The sequence below is a fragment of the Cololabis saira genome, chromosome 13 (genome assembly GCF_033807715.1).
Source record: "Cololabis saira isolate AMF1-May2022 chromosome 13, fColSai1.1, whole genome shotgun sequence".
NCBI classification, from domain to species: Eukaryota; Metazoa; Chordata; class Actinopteri; order Beloniformes; family Belonidae; genus Cololabis; species Cololabis saira.
The window spans coordinates 20,952,103-20,974,183 of NC_084599.1; the positions used below are offsets into that span (position 1 = coordinate 20,952,103).

The window sequence follows — 22,081 nt, forward strand, 5'->3', positions numbered from 1 at the left end:
AGAGAGAGAGCGTGAGGGAGCGAGCCAGTGGGAACGATACACGGAGAGTGAGAGAGGAAAAGCGAGCAAAAGGGAGGGGAGTTTAAACTAACTGCTATGTTTTTGGACAGGCTAATCTGCTAGCGAGCAGTGTGAGGATCGGAGCGCATTGTGTGAGCCAGTGTGCGGGGGACAGATAAGGGAGCCAGCCAGCCCGCCAGCCCGACCCACCGACCGAACAACTGCGTCTTTTAATGTGCTGACTCTGGGGAGATTTTAAAAGACAGCGTATTGACTCCTCAGACGTGTGCGGAGACCCTGGGCACAAACCCCTCCAATAACAGCCTGAGCCAACAGAAGTTCATCAGCAGACAGTGGAGCAAGAGAAACAAAATAGAGGACTTCAAAATCCCAACTCCAAAATCAGAAATTAAAGAGGATTTTTTTTTTATCCTCCTCTTTTTTTCAGTTGATTTGATTTTTTTTTTTTTGTTTGTTTCCTTCATTTTTTGTTTTCCAAGGACTGACTGGCTGACAAACTCCCAACCATAAAAAAGAGGGGAAGCCACAAAAAAAACTGAAGAGAATCTAAACATAAAAGGACAGATCGAAAAAAAGCACCGAATATGTTCGAAATAAGCCGAACACTCAACGCTGCTTTGTTGAGCAATGAGGTAAAGAGATCTGGATTTGCTTTTTTTCTGTCCACACCTCACCTGTGTATGTCTGCTGCCAACCATTCTGTCATTTTTTTTGTTTTTTCGTATGTCCGTACGTGTTCGTGTCTGTACACCTCTGTATGCTCGTCGCCAGCAGACAGAGGGGATGATTGATAACAGCAACTGTTAGTTATATCTTCCCATCACGCTGGTTTGTACAGAAAAAAGGGACCACTCTGCTTCTCCCACTCATCCTGCCTTGTAATCATAAATGGAGAGCCTGTGTCTAGATTTTACATCCCCCTACTGCAACAAAACAAAAGGTAGCCATCTAACCCATCAAACATAGGCTTGCTTGTGAAATTGCCCACCTGGGGTTGGAATTGTATGTGTGCCTTCATATGCACGCGCCGTACGAGTGAAAGTGTGAGTGTGTGTACGCCTACATATTCACACATGCATTTGTGTGAGAGCAAAGGGTTCTGTAATCCCCCCTCCACCTCCTCCTTTCTTCACGTATTTCCCCCCCACTCCCTCTTCTGTCCTTTACCATTCCCACCGTCCTTCCTACCTGCTGTTATCTGCTCTCCTTCTTTTCTCTCACACACCCCTTCCCCTCTCCCCGTTTTTTTTCCCCTCTCTGTCTCTCTCTCTCTCCTCCCTTCTCCTCCCGTGTCTGCGTATGAGTGCATGTGTTCTGTGAGCAGCATCTCAAGATGATGGCGAGGTACGGGCAGCTCTCGGGACTAGCAGCCAGTGGCGTGGGCTCCGTCCCCGAGTCGCACTCGCCGCTATTTCCCAGGGATCTCCTGTCATCGCCAGCCCAGATGGGCTACAGGTCACCCCTGGTAAGAGGATAGACAGACCAATATATCTCTACCCCTTCAATGAACACAGGCAAGCATAATACCGTAGTAAGAAATAAAACAGGGCGAGTAGTGTCAGGTACTTTGTACGAAAATGGTTTGTTGTGTGTTGAAGAAAGAAGCAAAAGGGCAGAAAGGGAGCAAATCAATTGTGGGTTTCTGCCTGTATCCCCAGTGGATATTATTAGTAAATATTTACATTGTTATGTTTGTTCAATTACGGACGCCTACTCTCTATTTAGCCTCTGCCAGTCAGACTGTTATCGAGGGAATTTGAGGCGTTTGTGTGTGCTTGCATGTGTGAATGTGGATTTGAGTGGGTGACATATTTTGTATTTGTTATTTTTTTCCAATTCTGTTAGAATCTGCATTATTTATCATTTATGTTTGCTCTCGCTCCTTGATGAAGATTACTTAAAGGTTCTTGTAAATTGAGGAAGACCAAAGCAACACATTTATTTGCTGGTATGTTTTTAACAAATGGAGATGGTCATTTGTTGTAAAATAACAGACTTCATATAGCATTTGATCCTAACTATCAAATCACATGAACCTCTCGGCCACGTTACAGTAGCAGAGGAAGCAAAAATATACGTTTTTAACTGGAGTGAATGTTACTCTGCAATTTACATAGTAAATATTACTTGAGGGAGAAGGGAATGAGAGAGAAAAAGGGGCATGAGAAAACCCCGAGCATTTAGGCAGAAGCGTCGCAAGAAAATCCCTGACTCGCCGCATTAAAGCGACATGAAGCTGTGGGTGTCTAATCTGCTGTGGGCTCTTCATTGGTTCGGCTCTCCTTCAAACTGGCTCAGATCCACACCCCAGAGCCTCCCGGAAGCCTTCATAACCCACTGTCATGCTGTACTGTACCCGGGGGTTTCCGTCAAGCGTATGCAAATGTGTGGCCAGGATAAGCAGTGAAATACATCTTTGAGGAGCTGGGCTTCAATTTTTTTTTTCTTCTTTTCTCTTTTTCAGTTTTTTGCCTTGAATTCTTATGTGAGGCCAGAAACATCTGTCCAGGGTTTTATGATTTAGTGCAGGACAAAACACACTGTGTTTTCCGCTGCCCATTTAGCACCAACAACACTGTTATCAGCTGTTTGCATAAAACTGTTAGACCATAAATGATTTGATGAGACCTGTGGAACTAATTAGCTTAATACATTACATAAATACCATTGACATATTAACATATTTTGATTAATCTTTTTAGCATCTTATTAGATGGAATTTGGAGATTACTTAACCATTCATTTCCAGGGTGGAGCATGATGAACCAAAGGCTTGCTGAGTAAAAAAGGGTTGAGAAGCGAAATTTAGCATACAGTAAAAAAGACAAGAAAAATTTCCTGACATAGGTATTAATAGCTGGGTGACTATGAGATTTTAATCATTCATACTTTTATTTCTGGCTAAATGCTTTGGTAACAGTTTATTTTTGGTATTTTTCATATTCGTCACTGGTGATGAAGCATGTTCCTGTGTGTGTCTATGCCTAAGTGCATGAGCATGTGTGCAAGCGCATACGTTTGTGTATTTGTTTGAAAATGTGCACATCTGCGTCTGTGCATGATTACACTGGTTAAAAAAGGCCATCATTAAAGTGATTAATGGCGCCTTCATTAAGCACAGTAAGATCATTTGCATATATTAGATAAAGGTGCTGGAAGATTCTGGTAGCTTTGGTGTGTATCCATGCTTTGGAAGCAGCGTTGCAATTTTTTAACCTGGCACTATTAAAAGAAATTTTATTCTATAGTGGTAATTGTAGAGTAGCTATTTTAGCTGTCGCTCTAATATATTAGTCTTCCAAACTTAAATACCACGTTACATTTCTAGTTAGTGTACTATGTGCTGCATGTTATGCCTCTGTGACTGTTAGTGTGGGCACATGTTCTCACTTGTGCGTTCAGTGTTTAAAGCTTTAGGGCAGTGCATTTAAAAGAGCACTCAAACAATTAATTTCTTAAGCAATTAGAACACAAAGCCCACGGAGAAGCATATGATTAATGAAATTTGACCTTATAATGCTGTGCTCATATTGAGCATCTGCATTTTCAGGAAACGGTTTTGGGACGACTACGTTAGATTAGGTTAAAAATATGGTTAAAATGAAAAATAACAACAAAAAAAAGAATCCAATTGCAAATGATTCTGGTTTTCTGTTTCTGAGATCTAATTTTCAAAAGCCCACTTCTAATAACACACTGTGCACTGTGCTTCAGAGCTGAATGCTGTTAATTTGGAGAAAGCTCCACTGATTACCCACTGCAGGCAGCTGCCGTTCTCTATGTGACACTAGGCTTTGTTTGACAACTCCAGTCTTTTTTGTTTCAACATTAAAAAAAAAAAAGAACAGGGTTGTGTTTCAAACCTGCCCGAAGTCATTTTTCATCACCACAACAACAAAAACCAAAGAGGGAATGAGAGAGGGGATGGTGGAATAAAAGCTGGCAAACGTGTGTCGCTACGGAATATAAGCAGCCAGGCGATAGTTAGAGGTCATCTCTATTTCATAACAATAATTAGCTCCTTCCATCTGCCGCTCACTGCATCCTCCCTTTCCTTGATTGCCGTGTTCTCTATATCCAGGAAATTAGTTCATTTATGCTCCACAACCCTGCTGTCACTGAGGCACAAACAGGTGCAGCAGCCTTAGCGACGCCACAGAAAGAGGAAAAACAAAAAGACGGAGAAACACGAGAGATGGAGATAGGTGCATATGGACGGGATTCTAAATGATAATCGTGCCACAAGTACAATGGCGGTTGATTAACGGAAGGCAGAGAAAAGCAAATGTGTCTTTTGTGTTGTATTTATTAACAGCTAAATAATTTGCCAAAATGTTTAAATTAGCGGTTGTAAGGCAGAAAAGTATGAAGAACTTAGAGTAAAACAGTGCATCATTTGATTCTTTCACTCTTAGACTGGATTCATGGTAGAATATGATATGATGCAGTGCTCTGTTCAGTAAAGCTCTTTAGCTATAGGGTTGTAGGAAAGAAAAAAAAAAGACACTCGCTTGTGTTACCCCTATAGCATCTGAAGCTACAGTAAAGCGAGTCATGAACGCACCGCATTTCAGAATTTACATTCAGATTCACATGGACACACACACACTGTGAAGCTTGTGGGTGTATATCATGTCATGTTTGCGGTTGATATAGGCACTGAGTGTGTCATTTACGATGAACACAGTGAGGCACACTGCAGTGGGGAGCTGAAGGCTTCAGATTTGTTGATGGCTGTGTGTGTGTGTGAGTGTGTGTGTGTGTGTGTGTGTGTATATATGCGTGCTGGCCACCAATGCTGCAGGGAGGGCCTAGTGATCAGCAGCTGAGCCTGTGTCCCGCTGGGAGCCATCACTGCAGAATGGAGCAGGTGTCTGCGGGCTCATGCACACCCACACCCAGAAACGCACACCCTTTTTCATGGACACATACTGTACACAAATGCTGCTAGCTGTGTGCGCTTTTTCTCCTTTTTGCCTGTCTGCCTTTATCTCTTACTTTTCTTTATTTTCCTTTTTTTTGTTGTACAAGGAGGCACTTTACCCCATATGTAATGTCTGTTTAAATGTGCATTGCATCAAATACAAGCTTGTGAGGGATAAAAATGAGATGTTGTGGACGTGATCCAGTATCTCAAGCGTCCACACCCAGCTAAAGCTGACCTCCAATGTCTCTTAAGTAATGGCAGTGGTAGGGCTCCGGTCTTCCTGAGTAAAGTCCGTACTACTATTCAATGTCTCCTTGGAAAGAAAAAAAAGGAATTAAAAGCGTCTGAAACAAACTGATAATGCTTCTTCAGTCTACAATCACTGTAGCATTTGTTACGGAGAAGCAAGAACCGCACACCTTGTGATGTAAACAAAAGGATCGAACACCCACCGCTAAAAGCCAAAGCCGATAAAATTGAATCTGCTATTAGTGTCAGATTGATTGACATTTCTTTTAATTCACAGATTAACGTAACAAAATCACAATTATCACAGTTTATGTTTAAGTTTATGTGGATTATTTATCCGTAGTGGGCCTGTGAATTGTTGTGGGGATTTACCTCCAGTCTACATTTGTACAGTTCAATAGGTTGAAAACATTTATCTCGCCTCCTGCTGCCCATTCCTCTTCTTTAAAGAATCCCAGGGCTGCACTTTTGCTTGGAAATATAAAACATTTAATTTTAGAGACAAATTCATTGCTTCTCCAGGACATTGTTTTCACATCCTGTTACAGTTATTTCATTTGGCTTAAGGATTATAAATGGAGAGAGAATAATGAAGCAGACATGTCTGCAGAGGAAGAAGTATTGCGCTCAAATATAAGGTGAGGTATTTTGTTATTCCCTAAAACTGCCAGGAAAAAATATACCGTTTGACAGGTTTATGCCAAATCCGGTGTAATATTAGATGGGTATTATGTCCACCCGAAACAGGTTTGAGATATACACATATATATATATATATATATATATATATATATATATATATATATATACACACAATTAACTATTGTTATTATCTTTGAGATTTTGTGGACTTAATTGAAAGTTTCATGACAGAAAATGGGGGCGGAGAGAGGGTAAAGACACGCAACAAAAGGCCCCCAGACAGGAGCCAAACCTGGGCCACCTGCATCAACCTCTGAAAATGAGGTGCCTGCTCAACCAAGTGAGCGATCTGACACCCCTTAAGTGAATTAATTATAAAAGAAATGGTGATATCAAAATGGAGTACGGATAAAAGTCTGCCTAAACAAAAAAGGTATTAGCCGGTGCAAGCTCTTTCTGACCCGTCTCCATCTGTGATAATCTCACGACGATAGCTTCTGCTCAGTCCTCCCCTTCACAATAGACAAAAATCCATCATGCAATTGCAATCCTCTGACTGTAAGAACATGATTTGGTCTTGGTTTTAAAAAAACTGACCAGACTTCGCACAGTGGTCATTTTAAGAGAAGTGACGTGAGGAATCATACCATGTTATTAGGAGCTAAGCGCCTGTTGATGCTGAGCTGACACTCAGAGTGCTTTTCTGTGTCTGGGATCTCGGCACGTTGGAGAACACTATTCGCTCTCCTCTCAAAACCACTAGACCCATAGATGCGTTTTTATTGATTGTTAATTGCGTGGGATGAGGCAAAGTATCTGTCATTGCCATGAATAAATGATGCATGCCTGATTTTTGCATCAGTACTAAGCAAGAGTGAGCGCTGAAGTTCCTGCAGCTCACCAAAGAATTGACTTGAAGATGTCTAGTAACTGTCTCGTGTGTACCTGCACATACAGAAAGCAAAGCAGCTTTACTGTAAGATTTTTCTCCTCTGTTGATAGTTTATGACAGGCAAGCTAAATCAGGATATATTAAATGATGAAAATGCTAGGGAGTAGCACTTTGTGCTTTTTCCACAAAACACAAAACACAGCATCATTTTCTGCCAACCCTTCGCTTCCTGTAATGAATAAAAATCTAACAACAGAATTAGAGACAATCATTTTTAAGTGAGCAAATTTACAGTAATACACACACTATTTATCCAATATAGTAACTTTCTCTGTGTTGCAAAAATACATACTGTATAGTTATTTTTTATTTACCTTTTATTTCACAGTATTGACGTTTGTTCAAGTGTTAATTAATTCAATTCGATTTTTTCCACGTTTTCCACTTATCTTAAATTTTCAAATTGTTCTTCCTTTTTTCCCCTCCCTTTAATCGTCCAAGTGAATCAACAACACAAAATATGTGCAACGTGATTCTAAGCATGTAGACCTTTGAGCTGAAACCCATTCTTTGTTTCGTTTTTTTTCTGTCCATTAAACACTTGCCTCACTTCAAGCATAAAGTGACATTTTCAGAGATGGATTTGTGCAGTACGGCTATGGCTCGTTCCACAGCGCCGATGGCCAGCCTTTTAAAGGACTTTGGATGTGTCTAATTTCTGAAAGGTTATTTCTTATCAAAAGCCTCAGTGCGGTCATTTATGTAGATCTGATAGCATGAGATTTATGATGAGGTTTAAAACGCCATGACGGATAGCAGACCTTGCCTTTTTCCACCTGAGGTTTGAGAAGCAGATTCTTTAAAAGGGATACTAAGATCCATTTCTGCAGGGAAATACACGATTGGGGAGATAAGAAAGATAAATAATGTAAATGAAAAGGTATGATGGTGAGTAGAAAAAGCCTAAAGGAACTCAAGAGGGAAGCACGGTGCTTTGTGTTACTGTAGTGTGTGTGTGTGTGTGTGTGTGTGTGTGTGTGTGTGTGTGTGTGTGTGTGTGTGTGTGTGTGTGTGTGTGTGTGTGTGTGTGTGTAAGTGGGGGGAGTTGTGATTAAAGCCTACGCCAGATGGACCTCAGCAGTAACCCTGTGAGCATGGATGTACCCCGACCGGGATCAAACGCAAACGGGCTGCCACCCTCACAGCCCCAAAGCCCACCAGTACACCGCCCTGATCCACAGACCCACCACACTGCAGCAAAGACACCGTTTTTTATGTCAGAATTCCGGTTCAGACTACAATAAAACACTTGAACAGATTCAAAAACTGTATTTTCATTTGGTCATTTGGTGTTATTTATGATTTTACTTTGAGCAGATAACCGTGAGACTTAACTTTATGATCAGTGTGAGGGCTTCTGGTCCCCTTAAGTTGAATGTCACCCCAAGCTGTGGACCACTCCGTCTTCCAAATGGACACTAATCCACCAGAGTCCTATTGAGAGTACACTGTCGATGCCAGAACACATGCCAGACTCAACACTGAATGCATTGCTAAGCCTTCCTGGGTTTCTCCATAAACCATTACTCATTTGTCTCAAAGAGCTCAGAAATTCTTGTACGTTACATTAAGAAACTATAATGTACTTACTAAGAACCAATGTAATGGTTCAAACCCTTCTGTGTACATGTAATATGCTTTCTAAGTTCCCTTATTTAATGTGTTTAAGTTGCCTTTTGTCTTCTTTTTAAACAAACCAAATCAAAATAAGGAAAATAATTTTCGATGCTGTAATCTTGTAATTGATTTGAATTCACACCACAAAATACTAAAATGATGAATATGCTAAGTCTACATCGCAACCCAATAAGCACTTGCCATCTATTCCCCAGATAGAAGTCTCAGCTTTCATACCCCCCATACAGAGATTTTTTCTCTCTGGTTTAACATCATCTGCCCTCAGTGGTTTCACAAAAAAAGATGTTGTGTTGATTGCCCACTGTCTTGGACATTTTCTGATGGGCAGCATTTTTGTGATAAAACTGTTCTAACCACAGCAGCTCAGAGATTTGCTTTTTAAGGGAAAGGATAGAGGCAGTTTGACTGAACTTGCAGCAGAGCAGAGCTATCAGCATTTGTGTCAGGAAATTATCAAAAACTGTTCTTATACAAAAGCCAATTTAGTCTGAACCAGCCGGGGTTTTCCAAAGACAGCCACGTATTGTCATCTATGCGGCTCAGTGATGCTGAGTTTGTCTCTGATGAGGGACATGGAGATGGTGAAAGTCGCGATTCTCATTTGCTGATTGTTACGGGCAGAGGGTGGAAACCCGCCAGGAGAAGGGCAGTCATCAGTCTGAGTAACGCAGCGAGATGCTTCATCTGCCAGAACTTCATTAGAGGAGCTACATCTATTCTTCAAGGGCAAATGAAAAAGTTAAAAAAGCAAAGTAAAGCACAGCAGCAAATGCTGTTTCATTTAATGTAACCTATAAGGTTATTTTACTACATCAGATGGTGTTAATTATGTCATATTTTAACTCAGAAGTTAACCGGTCTCAGCTTTTGTACTGTTTATTTCTCCAGCGCTCTATTGAAAAGCTTTTTGTAACTGTGATCATTCTGTTTTAGAAGGTGTTTTCTGTCTCATGTTTTTATTCCGTGAATTTTGCAAATGAGTTTCCCCGCTGAACAAAAGTTTTCTGTTAGCTTTTAAATAATTGAGGTATTTTCTGTTGACGCATTCAGGTAGCACCTCAGCTGGCATCTTCACTTTTCCTCACTTAAATAGAAGCCTTATTATGCAGAGTGAAGCATAAGACAGGTGTTAAAACACTTTGTTTGACAGCTAACAAGACTCAGACCGAGAGCAGCCACAATTATCACTCTACAAACTCTGCGGTTTTAAACCAAACGTGTTATAATGTGTACACTATTCTTTACCCGCTCTTTAAACGCTTATGCTAGAATAGGCTCTTCATGTGGAGCTCTGCATCCATCGTCTAAACCTTGAGATTCATTGTCAGGACACTCGTTTTTCAAGGAGTTGCTGAGATAAAGTTTGTAAGACAATTACAATGAGTAAGCGGAATACAACAGCCTGTAGTCAATCCATTAAGGCCTGTGACTAGGAGGGTTTTTTGGAAAGCTGGGCAGAGTGGACCACAAGAGGAGTTCATGACAATTAGTCAGCTCTCTGCTTCCATTTAGCAGGTTTGCAAACAGAGTTAATGTCCTTTTGGGTCCAGGCCTTAAAGCGCCAGCTCTGCAACCGTAGCGCCATAGGACAACACATAAACTTTAAATTAAAAAAGAACATCTCTGTTTTTGACTTTGTGAAGCACTATTCTGTATTTGTGTGTGTGTGTGTGTGTGTGTGTGTGTGTGTGTGTGTGTGTGTGTGTGTGTGTGTGTGTGTGTGTGTGTGTGTGTGTGTGTGTGTGTGTGTGTGTGTGTGTGTGTGTGTGTGTGTGTGTGTGTGTGTGTGTGTGTGGATAGGAGCCAAAGCCAATAACTGAGATGAGTTTTACATTGCTGACACTGTGGCTGGCTTTCCTGGGTTATAGCCACAAAAGCTTTTTAACTTTCAAAACATCGCAATAGAAAAGAAATATAATTTATCCCCTCCAAAACGATTTAGCATCAGTCATCATACTAAAAAGGCCAAATAATGCATCCAATCAACAATATGCACTTATTTCTGCAAAGTCTGACAAAATGGGAAGACCACTAAAAGAGTAGCCCATGAATTATTAACCTTAATTACTTATTGGACTTTTTTTTTTGCATTTATTCTGTGCCAATTGCATTTGATGTGACATACAAAAGATGGAGATCCACAGAGCAGTACCACTGACACACCAAGTAACTGTCTGTTGCACAACTGGATTATACACAGAATGTATTGTTAACTTGTAGGAGGAGCATGGTTTCACCTTTATGTCTGCAAATCTCACCTACACACCTTAAGTGACACGACACACAGTACATTACAAATTACAGAGTAATAGTAGACATTGTGTTTGCTTTATAAGATCATAGTCCTACAGGGCAATGGCATGCCATGCAAGACAATTCTGGATCTGTTTTCTCTTTCAAATTAAGAGAAAAGAGAAAAGGTTATTTGGATAATATCACAGAAAATATAAAAAACTGTCTGTGACGATATAGAAAAATTATCACGTTGATTATTTTAGTGAGTGGAGAAGAAGAATGAATTGTGAGAAAATCAGCACCAACAGATATATAAGAGGCTGTGAGGTGGGAAGTGTCTCTTCTTTAAAACTCTGTGGTCAGAGCAGGAAGATAAAAGATGGACAGAAGACTTTTGGGTTATGTTGTCTGTATCATTTAGTTGCAAATGTTGCTCCCCTCTGGAGCAATCATGTGGAAAAGGAAAGAAGTCAAATACACAGTCACACTAAAATCCATTTTCATTGTTTCCTTTAATATTGCTCTTTTATTTTCTTAAGTACTGTATGATTGGTGAAAACCTCAAAACTGCAACTGCTGGCATATTTCATTCTGTCTGAAACAATAGCAAGCTTGTTCAGCCTCTCTTTCACAATGCATGGAAGTGTGTGTGTGCGCGTGTGTGCGTGCTACTCGGCTCTAATTGAGGGCATAGGGAAGTTTCTCATTAGTACGAGGTTCCACTAGGCTAGCCAGCTAGCTGCAGCTAACCAGACAGGTGGAGAGGTCAGACAGGAAACAGAGAAAGGCTGCATTTTTATCTGCTAAAATGGGCCTTTTTTGTCACGTCTTCCTTCCTCCGCTTGTACATTTGGGAGCTAATTTGTAAACCTGTTTTAGTATATGTTAAAAGTTCACCATTCACAGTTGTATAACTATAGGTTACATGGTGTCGTTTTAGGTGAAAACTGATTCATAGGGTTACAGAGGGCATAATTTAGCTCCAATATTCAGACATTAAGAACTCATTATAGATTTAATTTGCTGTGGGTGGATTTCTGTTATGCTGATTTGCTAAAATGTGCCAAAAGTGTTTAAACTCCTTGTATTTGCAGTAAGACTCTAGATTACATTTTTGTTTTGAAAAAGCTACATTATGTGCATTTTTATTATTATAGCTCTAGTTGTTTATCATTATTTTTTTTGTTTGTCTAATTAAGGGATTTCATTCAGGGTTGTTTGTGTGCAAAGACAGAAATCAGAAATGTAACCTTAGCCAACAAATTCACATCTACTGACTTTCTAATTTCTTAGTTTATTAATATAAAACAGTGACTAGATGTATCGGGAGCTGGAAGGGGAAGTGAAATCTTTCAAGCTCAAAGGATGTTTGCAGTTCTACATCAGTCTCACACAGCTGACCTTTGACAGCCTCTGATTGCTGTGTGAAACACAAAGGCAAACTGAATTATAAAGATTCTCAACCACTGGTCTTTTGATCTCCTGACAGCATGGGTATAGCTAGTAATATGCATTTACATCCACAATTTCAGAGTAAAGAACTTGAATGAGTGTGCTTTAAAAAAAAACCCAACAACAACAACTAACAAGAAAATGAGTTGTGTGTAATGAGGTGTGAAAAGGGTGAATGAGCCTCCCAAGTGAATGTGTCTAAATGTTCATGTGTTTGGGATCCAATACCTGCCAGGTTCCAGTTTTAAAGGGGGCAAGAGCTCCCTCTTCTTGTCTGTCTAAGATAGGGACCAGGTGGTTGATATAAACATAAGGCAGGTTGTCCTACTGGACATTCATTTCTTTTCTGAAATTTAAAATAAAGAAAGAAAGAAAAATTGCCAATATGACAATCTTATCATCACACATTACACATGAAATGATACATCTAAGTGGCAACATTAGTGAATACTAATGTAATAGTACGTTTCACCAGACCTAAGGTTGTGCTCGCACATATCTATGTTCTATAAGGACACAATGCTTTCAAATAGTTATTTATTTATTTATTCAAAGGGGTGATAAAATTGAGATCTGCTGCTACCGTTTTTTTTTTCCAATGAGAATGAGTGGGCTAGTCATGACTTTACAACAGGGAGAATGCATTTGTACCGAGCGCAGTAATAATTTAGATAATTTCTTTTCTAGTTTTATGAGCAAGAAGGGAGGGTGGGCGCCCATAAACTAGTCTGTGCCGCGTGCTGCTTTCATGCATAATTATCAACCGTCGCACAGAAAGATTATTGTGCACATATAAAACCACTGTGAGTTCTCCCTGGCGCCCACCTCCCCTCGGGATGCTTATACCTACACCCCACCCTGCGTGGACCGCAAGGACGCCGCCTCCTCCACTCTCATCCGCAGAGCCTACGGCGTAGGGTACGCTGCGACGCGCAACTTACGGTGCGTGTCGCCGCGTACCCTACGCCGTAGGCTCTGTGTTGGTGTAACGCGGAACCATAAATCAGCTTGCGCCTCCCGGTCTGCGCATCGCAGCCAATGAGGAGGCGCGCAGCGAGGTGACTGAACGGTCCCTAATTGGTTTTGGGGAGGAGGCGGAGGATGTTTGCTGCTGAATATTCCTCGTGAGTGGAGTGAAGTCCCCCCATCGCCGTTGTGTTTGTTTTGGATATCATTGAAGGCGAGTGCGCGGAGCGGGGCTGCCGGTCTTCCACACACACCCACGCTTTGACTCGGTTAAGTTGTTTTTTTTGTTCCGACTACATCACCGCGTGTTCTCCTCACTCACTTCTCCGGCTTTTATTTTATTTTTTTATTTTCTGTTGGCCAAGAACACCCATAGGAAGAACTTGACATAAGAATGGTCATGGTGAGTAGGAGCGATGTGTTTCTGCTTTACCTGTTTCTTACTTTTTCCTCTTGCAACTGTTTATTTTCTTGAAGCCGTCGCCCATGCAGCAGACAGACACGCACAGCTATATAATCAATTCTATTGGGATGTACAAAGTATCAATATCTTATAAAATGTTTAACTGTAATCCAAATATAATTGTCTGCAGTTTGGACAGATGTGCGCTCATTCATTTGATGTTGCGTTTGAAGTTCAGTGTGAGGAAAGCTACAAGTTAAAAGCATGCAGGGGTGCTTATAGTTTTACGTCCAATTGAGGGGTGAACTGTTTCATTTCAACTTGATTTTAAGAATGAACGGCAATCTACTGTTTCCTAAAGATCTTAAATCATATGCTACTCAAAAAAGAACCATAATTCAGGCTCAAGTGCTGTATTTGAGAGAGAGGCACGGGGGTGAAGGAGAGGGGGAAAGTGTGCGGCGGCAGTCATGTAATGTACAGAGGATTTCACATGCACCAAGGAGAGCTCATGTATAGTGTGCTGCGCAGGCAGCCCATTACCATAACGCCGGAGGCTGCAATCACTCTGCCCGGCTCACTCAAGCACAGACTTCTGCAGCGATTGATTGCTTTGCTGGGATTCAAAAAGTCTGCTCTCTGCCAAAGCAGGCAGAGGTTGGCGTGTGCCGAGCAGAACCTGGGAGCCGGCCAGAAAGCGAAGGCGTTAACGCCGAGGGAGGGGGGGGGGAGTGAGACCAATTGAGCTGATGGGCAGGCCGAGCAGCCAATCACAGAGTCTGAAACGGGAGTGGGCGGGCTCTGACCTTCCAGCTGAGCAGAGGACTGGGAGGGAGGGGAGCCTTGCTGCAGCACTCTCATCCAGACTCATCATTCTCCTCACAGCATCCGTGAAAGAAAGGGATGCTGGTGCCGTACACCTCCAGTACGCAGTTCTCCACTCTCTGAGCTAATACTCCGGAAGCAACAGGAAGAGAAGCGGAGTCAGAGGAAGAGAAGAGAAGACTGAGACAGGGAGAGAGTTAGACAGAGCAAAGGGGTGGGGGGGGTTTCTTCTCTGACGCTTTTGGTGTTGCTGTGGTGTAAAGGAGAGGGGGAACGTGTAACAACGGCCAGCGTCTCCCAAATGGAGTGGAATGGGTTTAAGATGGTAAGGAAACCTCCAAGCAGCTTGCCTGTGTATATACTCCCACTTTTATTCTAAGCATTTCACAGGGGCTAGAGCAGGTTACATTTCTGAATAAATTACCAGCCACAGCAAGGACTTGTTAGACCGTTTCTTGCACAGGTAGTGCATCGATACTGTTCAACTGTTTCATGTGCAGAATGCTAAGTTCCTTCTCTGGAAGAAGAGAAGAAGGTTACAGCGGGGGGTTAGGATGAGGGGAGAATGAGAAACGGAGGAAGACAAGGACAAAGCCATATATTATGCTAACCTGAGATGTGTGGAGGCAGGAGTAGAAGTAAAGAAAGATGGGTAGGAAACAGTGGGAGGCATGGGTTAAAATGAGAACAGCATCCATGTGATGTTAAAGCTAGGGTAATAAGTACCCCCACCCCTTTTAGTACTGCAGTAGAGGTGGATTACCCTTTGTTAATGCTGGATTTGTTGTAATATGTAAGGGAAAGTGTATGCAAAGTACTGCATGTAAGTTACACGAGTAAATGTGCCACACAGGCCACTTGCGTACACAGAGTGAAAGTATGTTGTCCATGTGTTCGTCAGTTAAACAACATGGAATAGGGCTCCTGTCAATTATCACATCCCTTGATTCCAAAAGATTTTAATGTAATGCGTTTTTTTCTTATTTCCAAGTTATTTATTCCTTGTGTCAAGGTGTGTGCATGATCAGTGGACTATGTCAGCATAAGTGCCATGATTATAAGCTAAGTGTTCTGCTTTTCTCACCGCCCTGGATGTCACTGTTACATTGCATCCATTTATGCATTCATCCATCAAATCAAAGCGACAGAGTGAGAGGTTGACTAATAAAAGTAGCAGCCATTTTATCTTCTTGTCGCTTTCACGTATCGCACACAGTAAGACAGAGTTGTATTTCATCGCCAATACCTTTCTGACTAGAGTCAGTGGTGCTCTTATTTTGCATTCTCAGTATCATCCGTTTCCATAATGGTTTTCTTGCCATCCAAAAAGTGGACTGACTCACTTTTGTATTAGCATGAAGAACCGTGAAGGCATTATTCATCTGTCAGCATCTAAATGTTTTATTGTGCACTGGCTACTTTCCATCAGATGTAATCAAAATGCTAATGCCAACAAAGACAATTCCTCTATCAGTTGTCAGGGCGTTTGCCTCCTGCTTTTTTACTATCCCTTCTCCCTAGACGTTTAGGGGTGCAGCCTTGTGTCAGCATAGATTTAGCACAAGTGTGAAAGCCTAGCACGAATAAGAAAGATGCAAGGAGACAGGTTTGACCACAGAAATAGTCTTTATCATATAGATGTATTTATACATGACTTTACTAAGTAATATTTAGACAGTTAAGCATACACGCAGAATAAAACAGAAAAAAGAGAAAGCCAAGGGAGTGAAAAAGTTATAATCTCATCAGTACTGCTGGTATTAGATGAATGTGAACCATGAAGCCTCCTGATACAACCCAGTGGGGGACCTGATCTAAAGACAGGCCACCTTTTTATGTACACATCCACAAATATCCTCAGAAACACACAGCGGCTCTATTACCCTTAGGCAGAACACCATGTGCTCCAAGGTTACACATCAATGCTAATAGGATGGAGTGTGTCAGGAATTCATTTGCTACATTCAACCTGCTCCACGGTGAGTGATTTTGAACATAAGATCAAAGAAACATAAGATTAGGATGCAGTAGACGGCTATGTGCGTTGTTATAAGGCCAGTTGTGTGTTGACGAACAACCAAAGTTATTCAGAAACAACAAGGGAGAAATTGTGACAGCTTGTGGTAAATTCTGTATGTGTTCTTTAATGGTCCTCATGTAGTTTTATTTGTGTTTGTGTGAATATGTCAGGGGACCTGTTGATGTGTGTCCAGGTGCAGAGTGACATAGTTAACTAGGCTGATTAAACACCAAGCTAAAATAAAGAGCGAGGGAGGATGAGTGAGCTGTGAAGTGGTTCAGGGTGTCGAACAGTTGCCTCACAGCCAAACATCAACTCTCTTCAGCTTCCTTACTTTAGATATGTATTTCATATTAAACCAGCAGGATTTCCAATCTTTAAGTGTTTGCTTTCTTCTACACTTCAAATTATTTGTTGTACTTACCCAGTGTAAATATCAAGCTTTTGAAGCAGGGATGCACAGATAACGAGAGAACCCAATCTCATAAGGGTGCTTGAAACCCCACTTTTTATCCTGTTGAATAAAATGTTGGGGATTTTAATCACACTTTTAAACAAAGCTGTCAATATATAGATATGTAGAAAGATAATTCACTATCATCACCAGCCTACACAGTGTTTTAGAATAATCTAATACTATTTCCATGTACACAGGTGTTATAATTTCGGACTATTGACTGTCATATATATATATACCGTAATTTCTGGACTATAAGCCGCACCTGTAGATAAGCCGCATCCGCTCTATTTAAAAAAAAAAAAAGATATGCAAGCCGCAGATATTTATGTTGTTAGATTAGATATTTACTACATGTACAGAAGGATATTGAACTGTAAATGATGTACATGTTTGTACCTAAATAGATCCTTTCCTAACAGTGTCTTTTAACACGGCAGCAACTTTGCTGATTAAAACGGGACAGAACCAAGAGAAAATAACCTGTATTTATTTATCTGTTTATCTGTTTGAAATCTGCTTCTACCTACTTCTATCTGCTAAAGAAGAAGTAGAATGTTCTTCTTTGCATTTATTTTGTCTTAGTTTTGATTCTAATTCCGGTTAGCGCTCCCCCTAGCGGTGGAAGAAAAATCCACAGAATAGCTGCACCTTTGTATAAGCCGCACGGTTCAAAACCTATGAAAAAAGTAGCGGCTTATAGTCCAGAAAATACGGTATATGCACATTTTTAATTGACATTTTACTTACCTTATTGTTTTTTCAACAAATCCTAGTTCAAAATGTCATTGCTGGGAAATTTTTATGTCAAAAACTAACTGTATCACCTTCTCACTATGTGAAAAAAAACACCAAGTAACCAACAGACTAGTGTTAAAGGTTTGGCCAGGCCTCTGCTTTCATATTCATCATCATTGCAATCTCCTTATATTTATTAAAGTAGTTGTCCTGTGCCCATTAAAACATATTTGCTCTAAGAAAGAATTTATAAAACAGCATAGCTAATTTGATCGTTTGTGGCTGCAGTGAGTACCAAATAATGATGCCTGTGAAGACTGCCTGTTGCTTGCTGTTTGTGCACGGGTGTTTATTATTTCTCGACGTGCAGTGAATATATTAGTGACTTTCATAAAGTGCACTTTGGACAAGGGGAAGTGATAAACACTAACTTAGTAAAGAGCCTGCAGTGTTTTTTATGTTTTCTTTCTGTGTAGTTGTTACTATCTGTGTTGCAACTGTCCTCCCTGTCTGTAGCTTTATGTGAATAGCAGCTACATATTACTGAGGGACTGGTCAGAGCTGACACGCATTGAGTCTTGTCAGTCAGCTATAAGTCACCGCAGCAACTTGGACCAAAGTCTTAAAAAGGTCTTTTAAGTGGATTAAAGATAGGGATGATAACAGTGTAGGAGCCAGAGATGTACTCTAATGCCATTTACTTAGATTTATTATGTAATGTAGTGGAAGAACTATGAGTGTATGAAACATTACTTTTTTTTGTAATAGGGGCGTGTTTTTAATTCTATGTATAAAATGTCCCCAATAGAGTGTTGTTTGTATAAAGATATAAAAAGAAACACCAGATCCACAGGAATATTTGAACTAGATGGTCAATTAATGTAGTATTTAAACTAATGTCCCAACTCGAGTGTGCAACAATGGATAAAAAATATAACACACTCTATTTGTATTGAGAGTAAATGGTTGGTAAATGTCTGCTTTTAAAAAGTCCCAGTTATATTAGTTTATGACATGACACCTCTGAGCTACTCAGATATCTGTTTTTGCACTTACACTTGAGGCAGGTTGTTTTCCCACTGCTTGGGCATATTTTATGGAGTATATTATATCTGCCACTGCTTTGGTGGTACATTGTCAGTATAGATAGGGAAAGAAAACATGTCTTTAAATGTCTTTTTACACTTTTCATTAAACAAAAGCTGAATGAAAGCAGTTAAAAGAGCCCAAATCCTGTTTGAATAAAAAGCAGCTGTAACAATCTCTGTCCCAATTAGCACGCTTTGGTTTTTAAATATTCCTTTTGTGTAAAGCCTAAACATACATGAAGACTCACAAAATGGTTACGTTAAACATTTAATAGGCTTCCACAGTGATTTCCTTCATTTATTTAACATGTTTTTTTTTCTCTCTTTCTTTTTAAAAAGCTAGAAATCTGAGAGGCATGGCGAGGAATTCTGCTGCGAGCAGAGCAGCATTCACAAATACAAGACCTAATTCCTTTGGCAGCAGCTCAAACTGCTACAGACAGACACATAATCAGCTGGGGATGTTAGCGCCTCAGCCCACTAGCAAACACAGGATCGAGCCCTTGTTGTGCATTGCTGCTTTTCAGAATAAATATCCCAATGGAAATTACAGAGGAAGGAAAGAGGTTTTCATGTGTGTATGGCTCTTTGTTCAGTCAAAAATTCAGACGGAGAGAGGAACACTGGTTTTCCTTGCTACTTTACAGCTCTTCTCAATCCACTCTCTCCCTCATCTTTTCTCTGTCTCTCACCCCTCCTTCTTCCTCCTCTTTCTCCTTTACCCTGTGTGTTTTGGTATTCATACAGATGTTTGGATTTGACTGGCAGTTTCTCCTGAGACTGTTCACAAGCGGCTGACTTCTCTCATCTGCATTTTGCATCCCAGGAAAAAAAGAAGAGAACAGAAAGATGTGGAGAGCACCGATAGACAGGCTGTGTATATGCGTCTGAGCAGGAGCGCGTGTGCGCGTTTTCTGTTGTTTGGTTTCAGCAGCTTAACTGGCCCCAGTGCTGTTGCTGTGTGATGTTTAAAGGACGTTTCAAGGTCATGCTTTCGACAGGCCCCTCCGCCTCTTGCATATTAAACATTCATGTATTTCTGTAGCCGGATAAATTATAGATTGAACATACAACAGAACAAGCTTCAAAATGGCACCATTGTAGTTCGAAATACATATTTCGGTCTAGAAACAAAGCATCCCTCGCAGCATCATTACACCTGCTTTCATGTCATCAGTTGTTGAGGTATACATTCCATGCATTGATTCAGACCATCTTGGAGTAGGCCATTTCACAATGCGTGGCTTCGATATGCATTTTTTCTTTTATTTTTTTTTTTACAATCTGATTCCCATATATACATCCTGTTAATTGATACTGATTCCAATATCAAAAGCGTGTTATTTGTTGTTGTTGGTTATTTCACATTGAATATTTGTTGCAGAAACAAAATAAACATTGATTATTCATTATTCAATCCTTCATAGCAATGCTTCATCTGAACTGGGTACATCAAGTACCCCTTCCTTTGCAGCGCAGTGATTGGATCAGATCAATCCCATCTCTCGCTCCGCCTCAAAGGGAAGAAACCACGTATAAGTTTACTCAGGTGTTGGGTCCCACCCTGTCTTAAAATTACACAAACCGTGGTGCTGGGACTGTCACAAAAAATACTGGAAACTGGAACAATTTCCTTCAAACATATGCTAACTTGCATGTATGCAAACATTTCATGAATATATCACATTTTCAAAGATCTGCTTGTAACAGAAGGAATGATCAATGAACAATCAATGTATGAGTTGTGGTTGTAGACCCACAACCTAAAGGCACACCTTTTGCTAATGTTATAATGGTCCAGCTAGGGCTGTGCGATTAATCGATTTTAAATCTAAATCGGATTTATTAATCAAAATCGATGTTAAAAAAGGAAAATCGGAAAATCGATTTTCCTTTTTTGCAGCTGGCTGCATTACAGACAGAGCTCGTCTAGTCATCTTTGTTTGGTCAAGAAAATTGTAAATGTTGTCACTTTACTAAACTCAAGGAGGATTTACAGTATCTTTCAATTGCACTTCATTCCCAATAGCGAAATTTGTTTGCTATTTTTCTTTAAAAATAAAGATAAAATATTTTAAACAATTTATTCCATAGTCTTTTGTAGTTTTACCAAAAAAATCGAAATCGAAATCGAAAATCGGGTTTTCAGAGAGAAAAATCTGGATTTTATTTTTGTCCAAAATCGCCCAGCCCTAGGTCCAGCTGACACCATTTAAAAGAAATCTACCGTACCAGCTAAGTCCCAGTTGTAGTTATCAGACAGCAGGTACTTCTGATAATGATGATGGGAATCTACCGTACATCTTCTAAGTCAATGCATATTCCACTCCATTGGTGAGGAATACGCTCTTTCCTACACAGAATAACCAGATAGAAAGATATCCAATGCTTTTCAAACCTGAGAAATGTCACAACCAGTCATGATAAGCAGCTGTCAAATTGTGATTGGTGGAAGGGAGAGGAAAGACAGAGAATTGTACTGTTGTACTGTCTCATATATGTGACTCCCATTCCTTATGTGGTCAAATTTAAAATATCACTGCAGGCTTTATGTTTTTGTAACAACCGACCATTACCTTTTCTGTGTTGTCTCCTTAGCATACACCACAGTATATGAGCAGAGATAGCCCCCCTGTGAGTATTTCCAATTGCTCTGCGCTATACAGTGGTGGGGGGGATTTATCTGCTCATTTGAATGCGCATCACATTTAATGGTTTAGCTGCTGTGCTGTAGGCCTTTGCTGTTAGCTGTGCTGCCATACATGCGCTTTGGGCTTTTGTCTCACTCTGCCTTTCTCCTGCTGCAGTTGAAGCCATATTTCGGTGATAATCTCATCTCATTGTGGCTTAATGTGAGAGTGGTGCAATCATTAATGAGAAAAGTAGTGGTCTATGCAAGGCCTTAAAGTCAAAATCAGAATTGCTTATGCAGTGAATTGTATAACTCCACTTTATAACTCAATGTTTTGAATGTGACTCAAATAATGAGCTTTTTTTAATCGCAGCATATCAAAAGGTGAAATATTTCTCCTTTTGATATGAACGTCAGGGTCATACACACTTTGAATAATGTAATTTAATAATTATAGGATTTTTAGCAAGGACAAAAATGTGCAAGATAAATATTACATGAACATATAGATTCAATAATTTGATAATACATTATGCTTCTCAGCAAGACGAGTTTCAAGTGATTTGCCGAAGGATTGATATAAGTTTCAGCTTTTTGCTCCATCAGCAATGCATTTGGCTCCTCTGCAACTACATGTATATTTGAGTTATTCAGTGCTTCCATCAAACTGTTAACTCATTAAGACAGATGACGGACGGCTGTCCTTTTCCCTTGCAGCTATTTGATTATATGAGCTCCGCTTCAGAGGCAAATCAATAACCAGATTAAACAGACACACACACACACACACACACACACACACACACACACACACACACACACACACACACACTGTA

At 40.4% G+C, this 22,081-nt stretch overlaps 1 protein-coding gene across 12 annotated transcripts in view; it reads left to right on the forward strand.

The window, feature by feature from the left end:
- Positions 1-22,081, forward strand: part of elavl4 (ELAV like neuron-specific RNA binding protein 4) — a 79,216-nt gene continuing 57,135 nt past the window's right edge. For 4 of the 12 annotated variants that reach the window (XM_061738222.1, XM_061738224.1, XM_061738225.1 and 1 more), the window contains exons 1-3: positions 1-653; positions 1,346-1,486; positions 21,212-21,247. In XM_061738222.1, coding sequence (XP_061594206.1) covers positions 606-653; positions 1,346-1,486; positions 21,212-21,247 — 225 coding nt within the window. In that variant the 5' untranslated portion in view covers positions 1-605. Of the gene's footprint in view, positions 654-1,345; positions 1,487-13,300; positions 13,486-14,373; positions 14,636-21,211; positions 21,248-22,081 lie in introns of those variants that run through there. The other 8 variants (XM_061738223.1, XM_061738226.1, XM_061738228.1 and 5 more) reach the window with 7 other exon arrangements.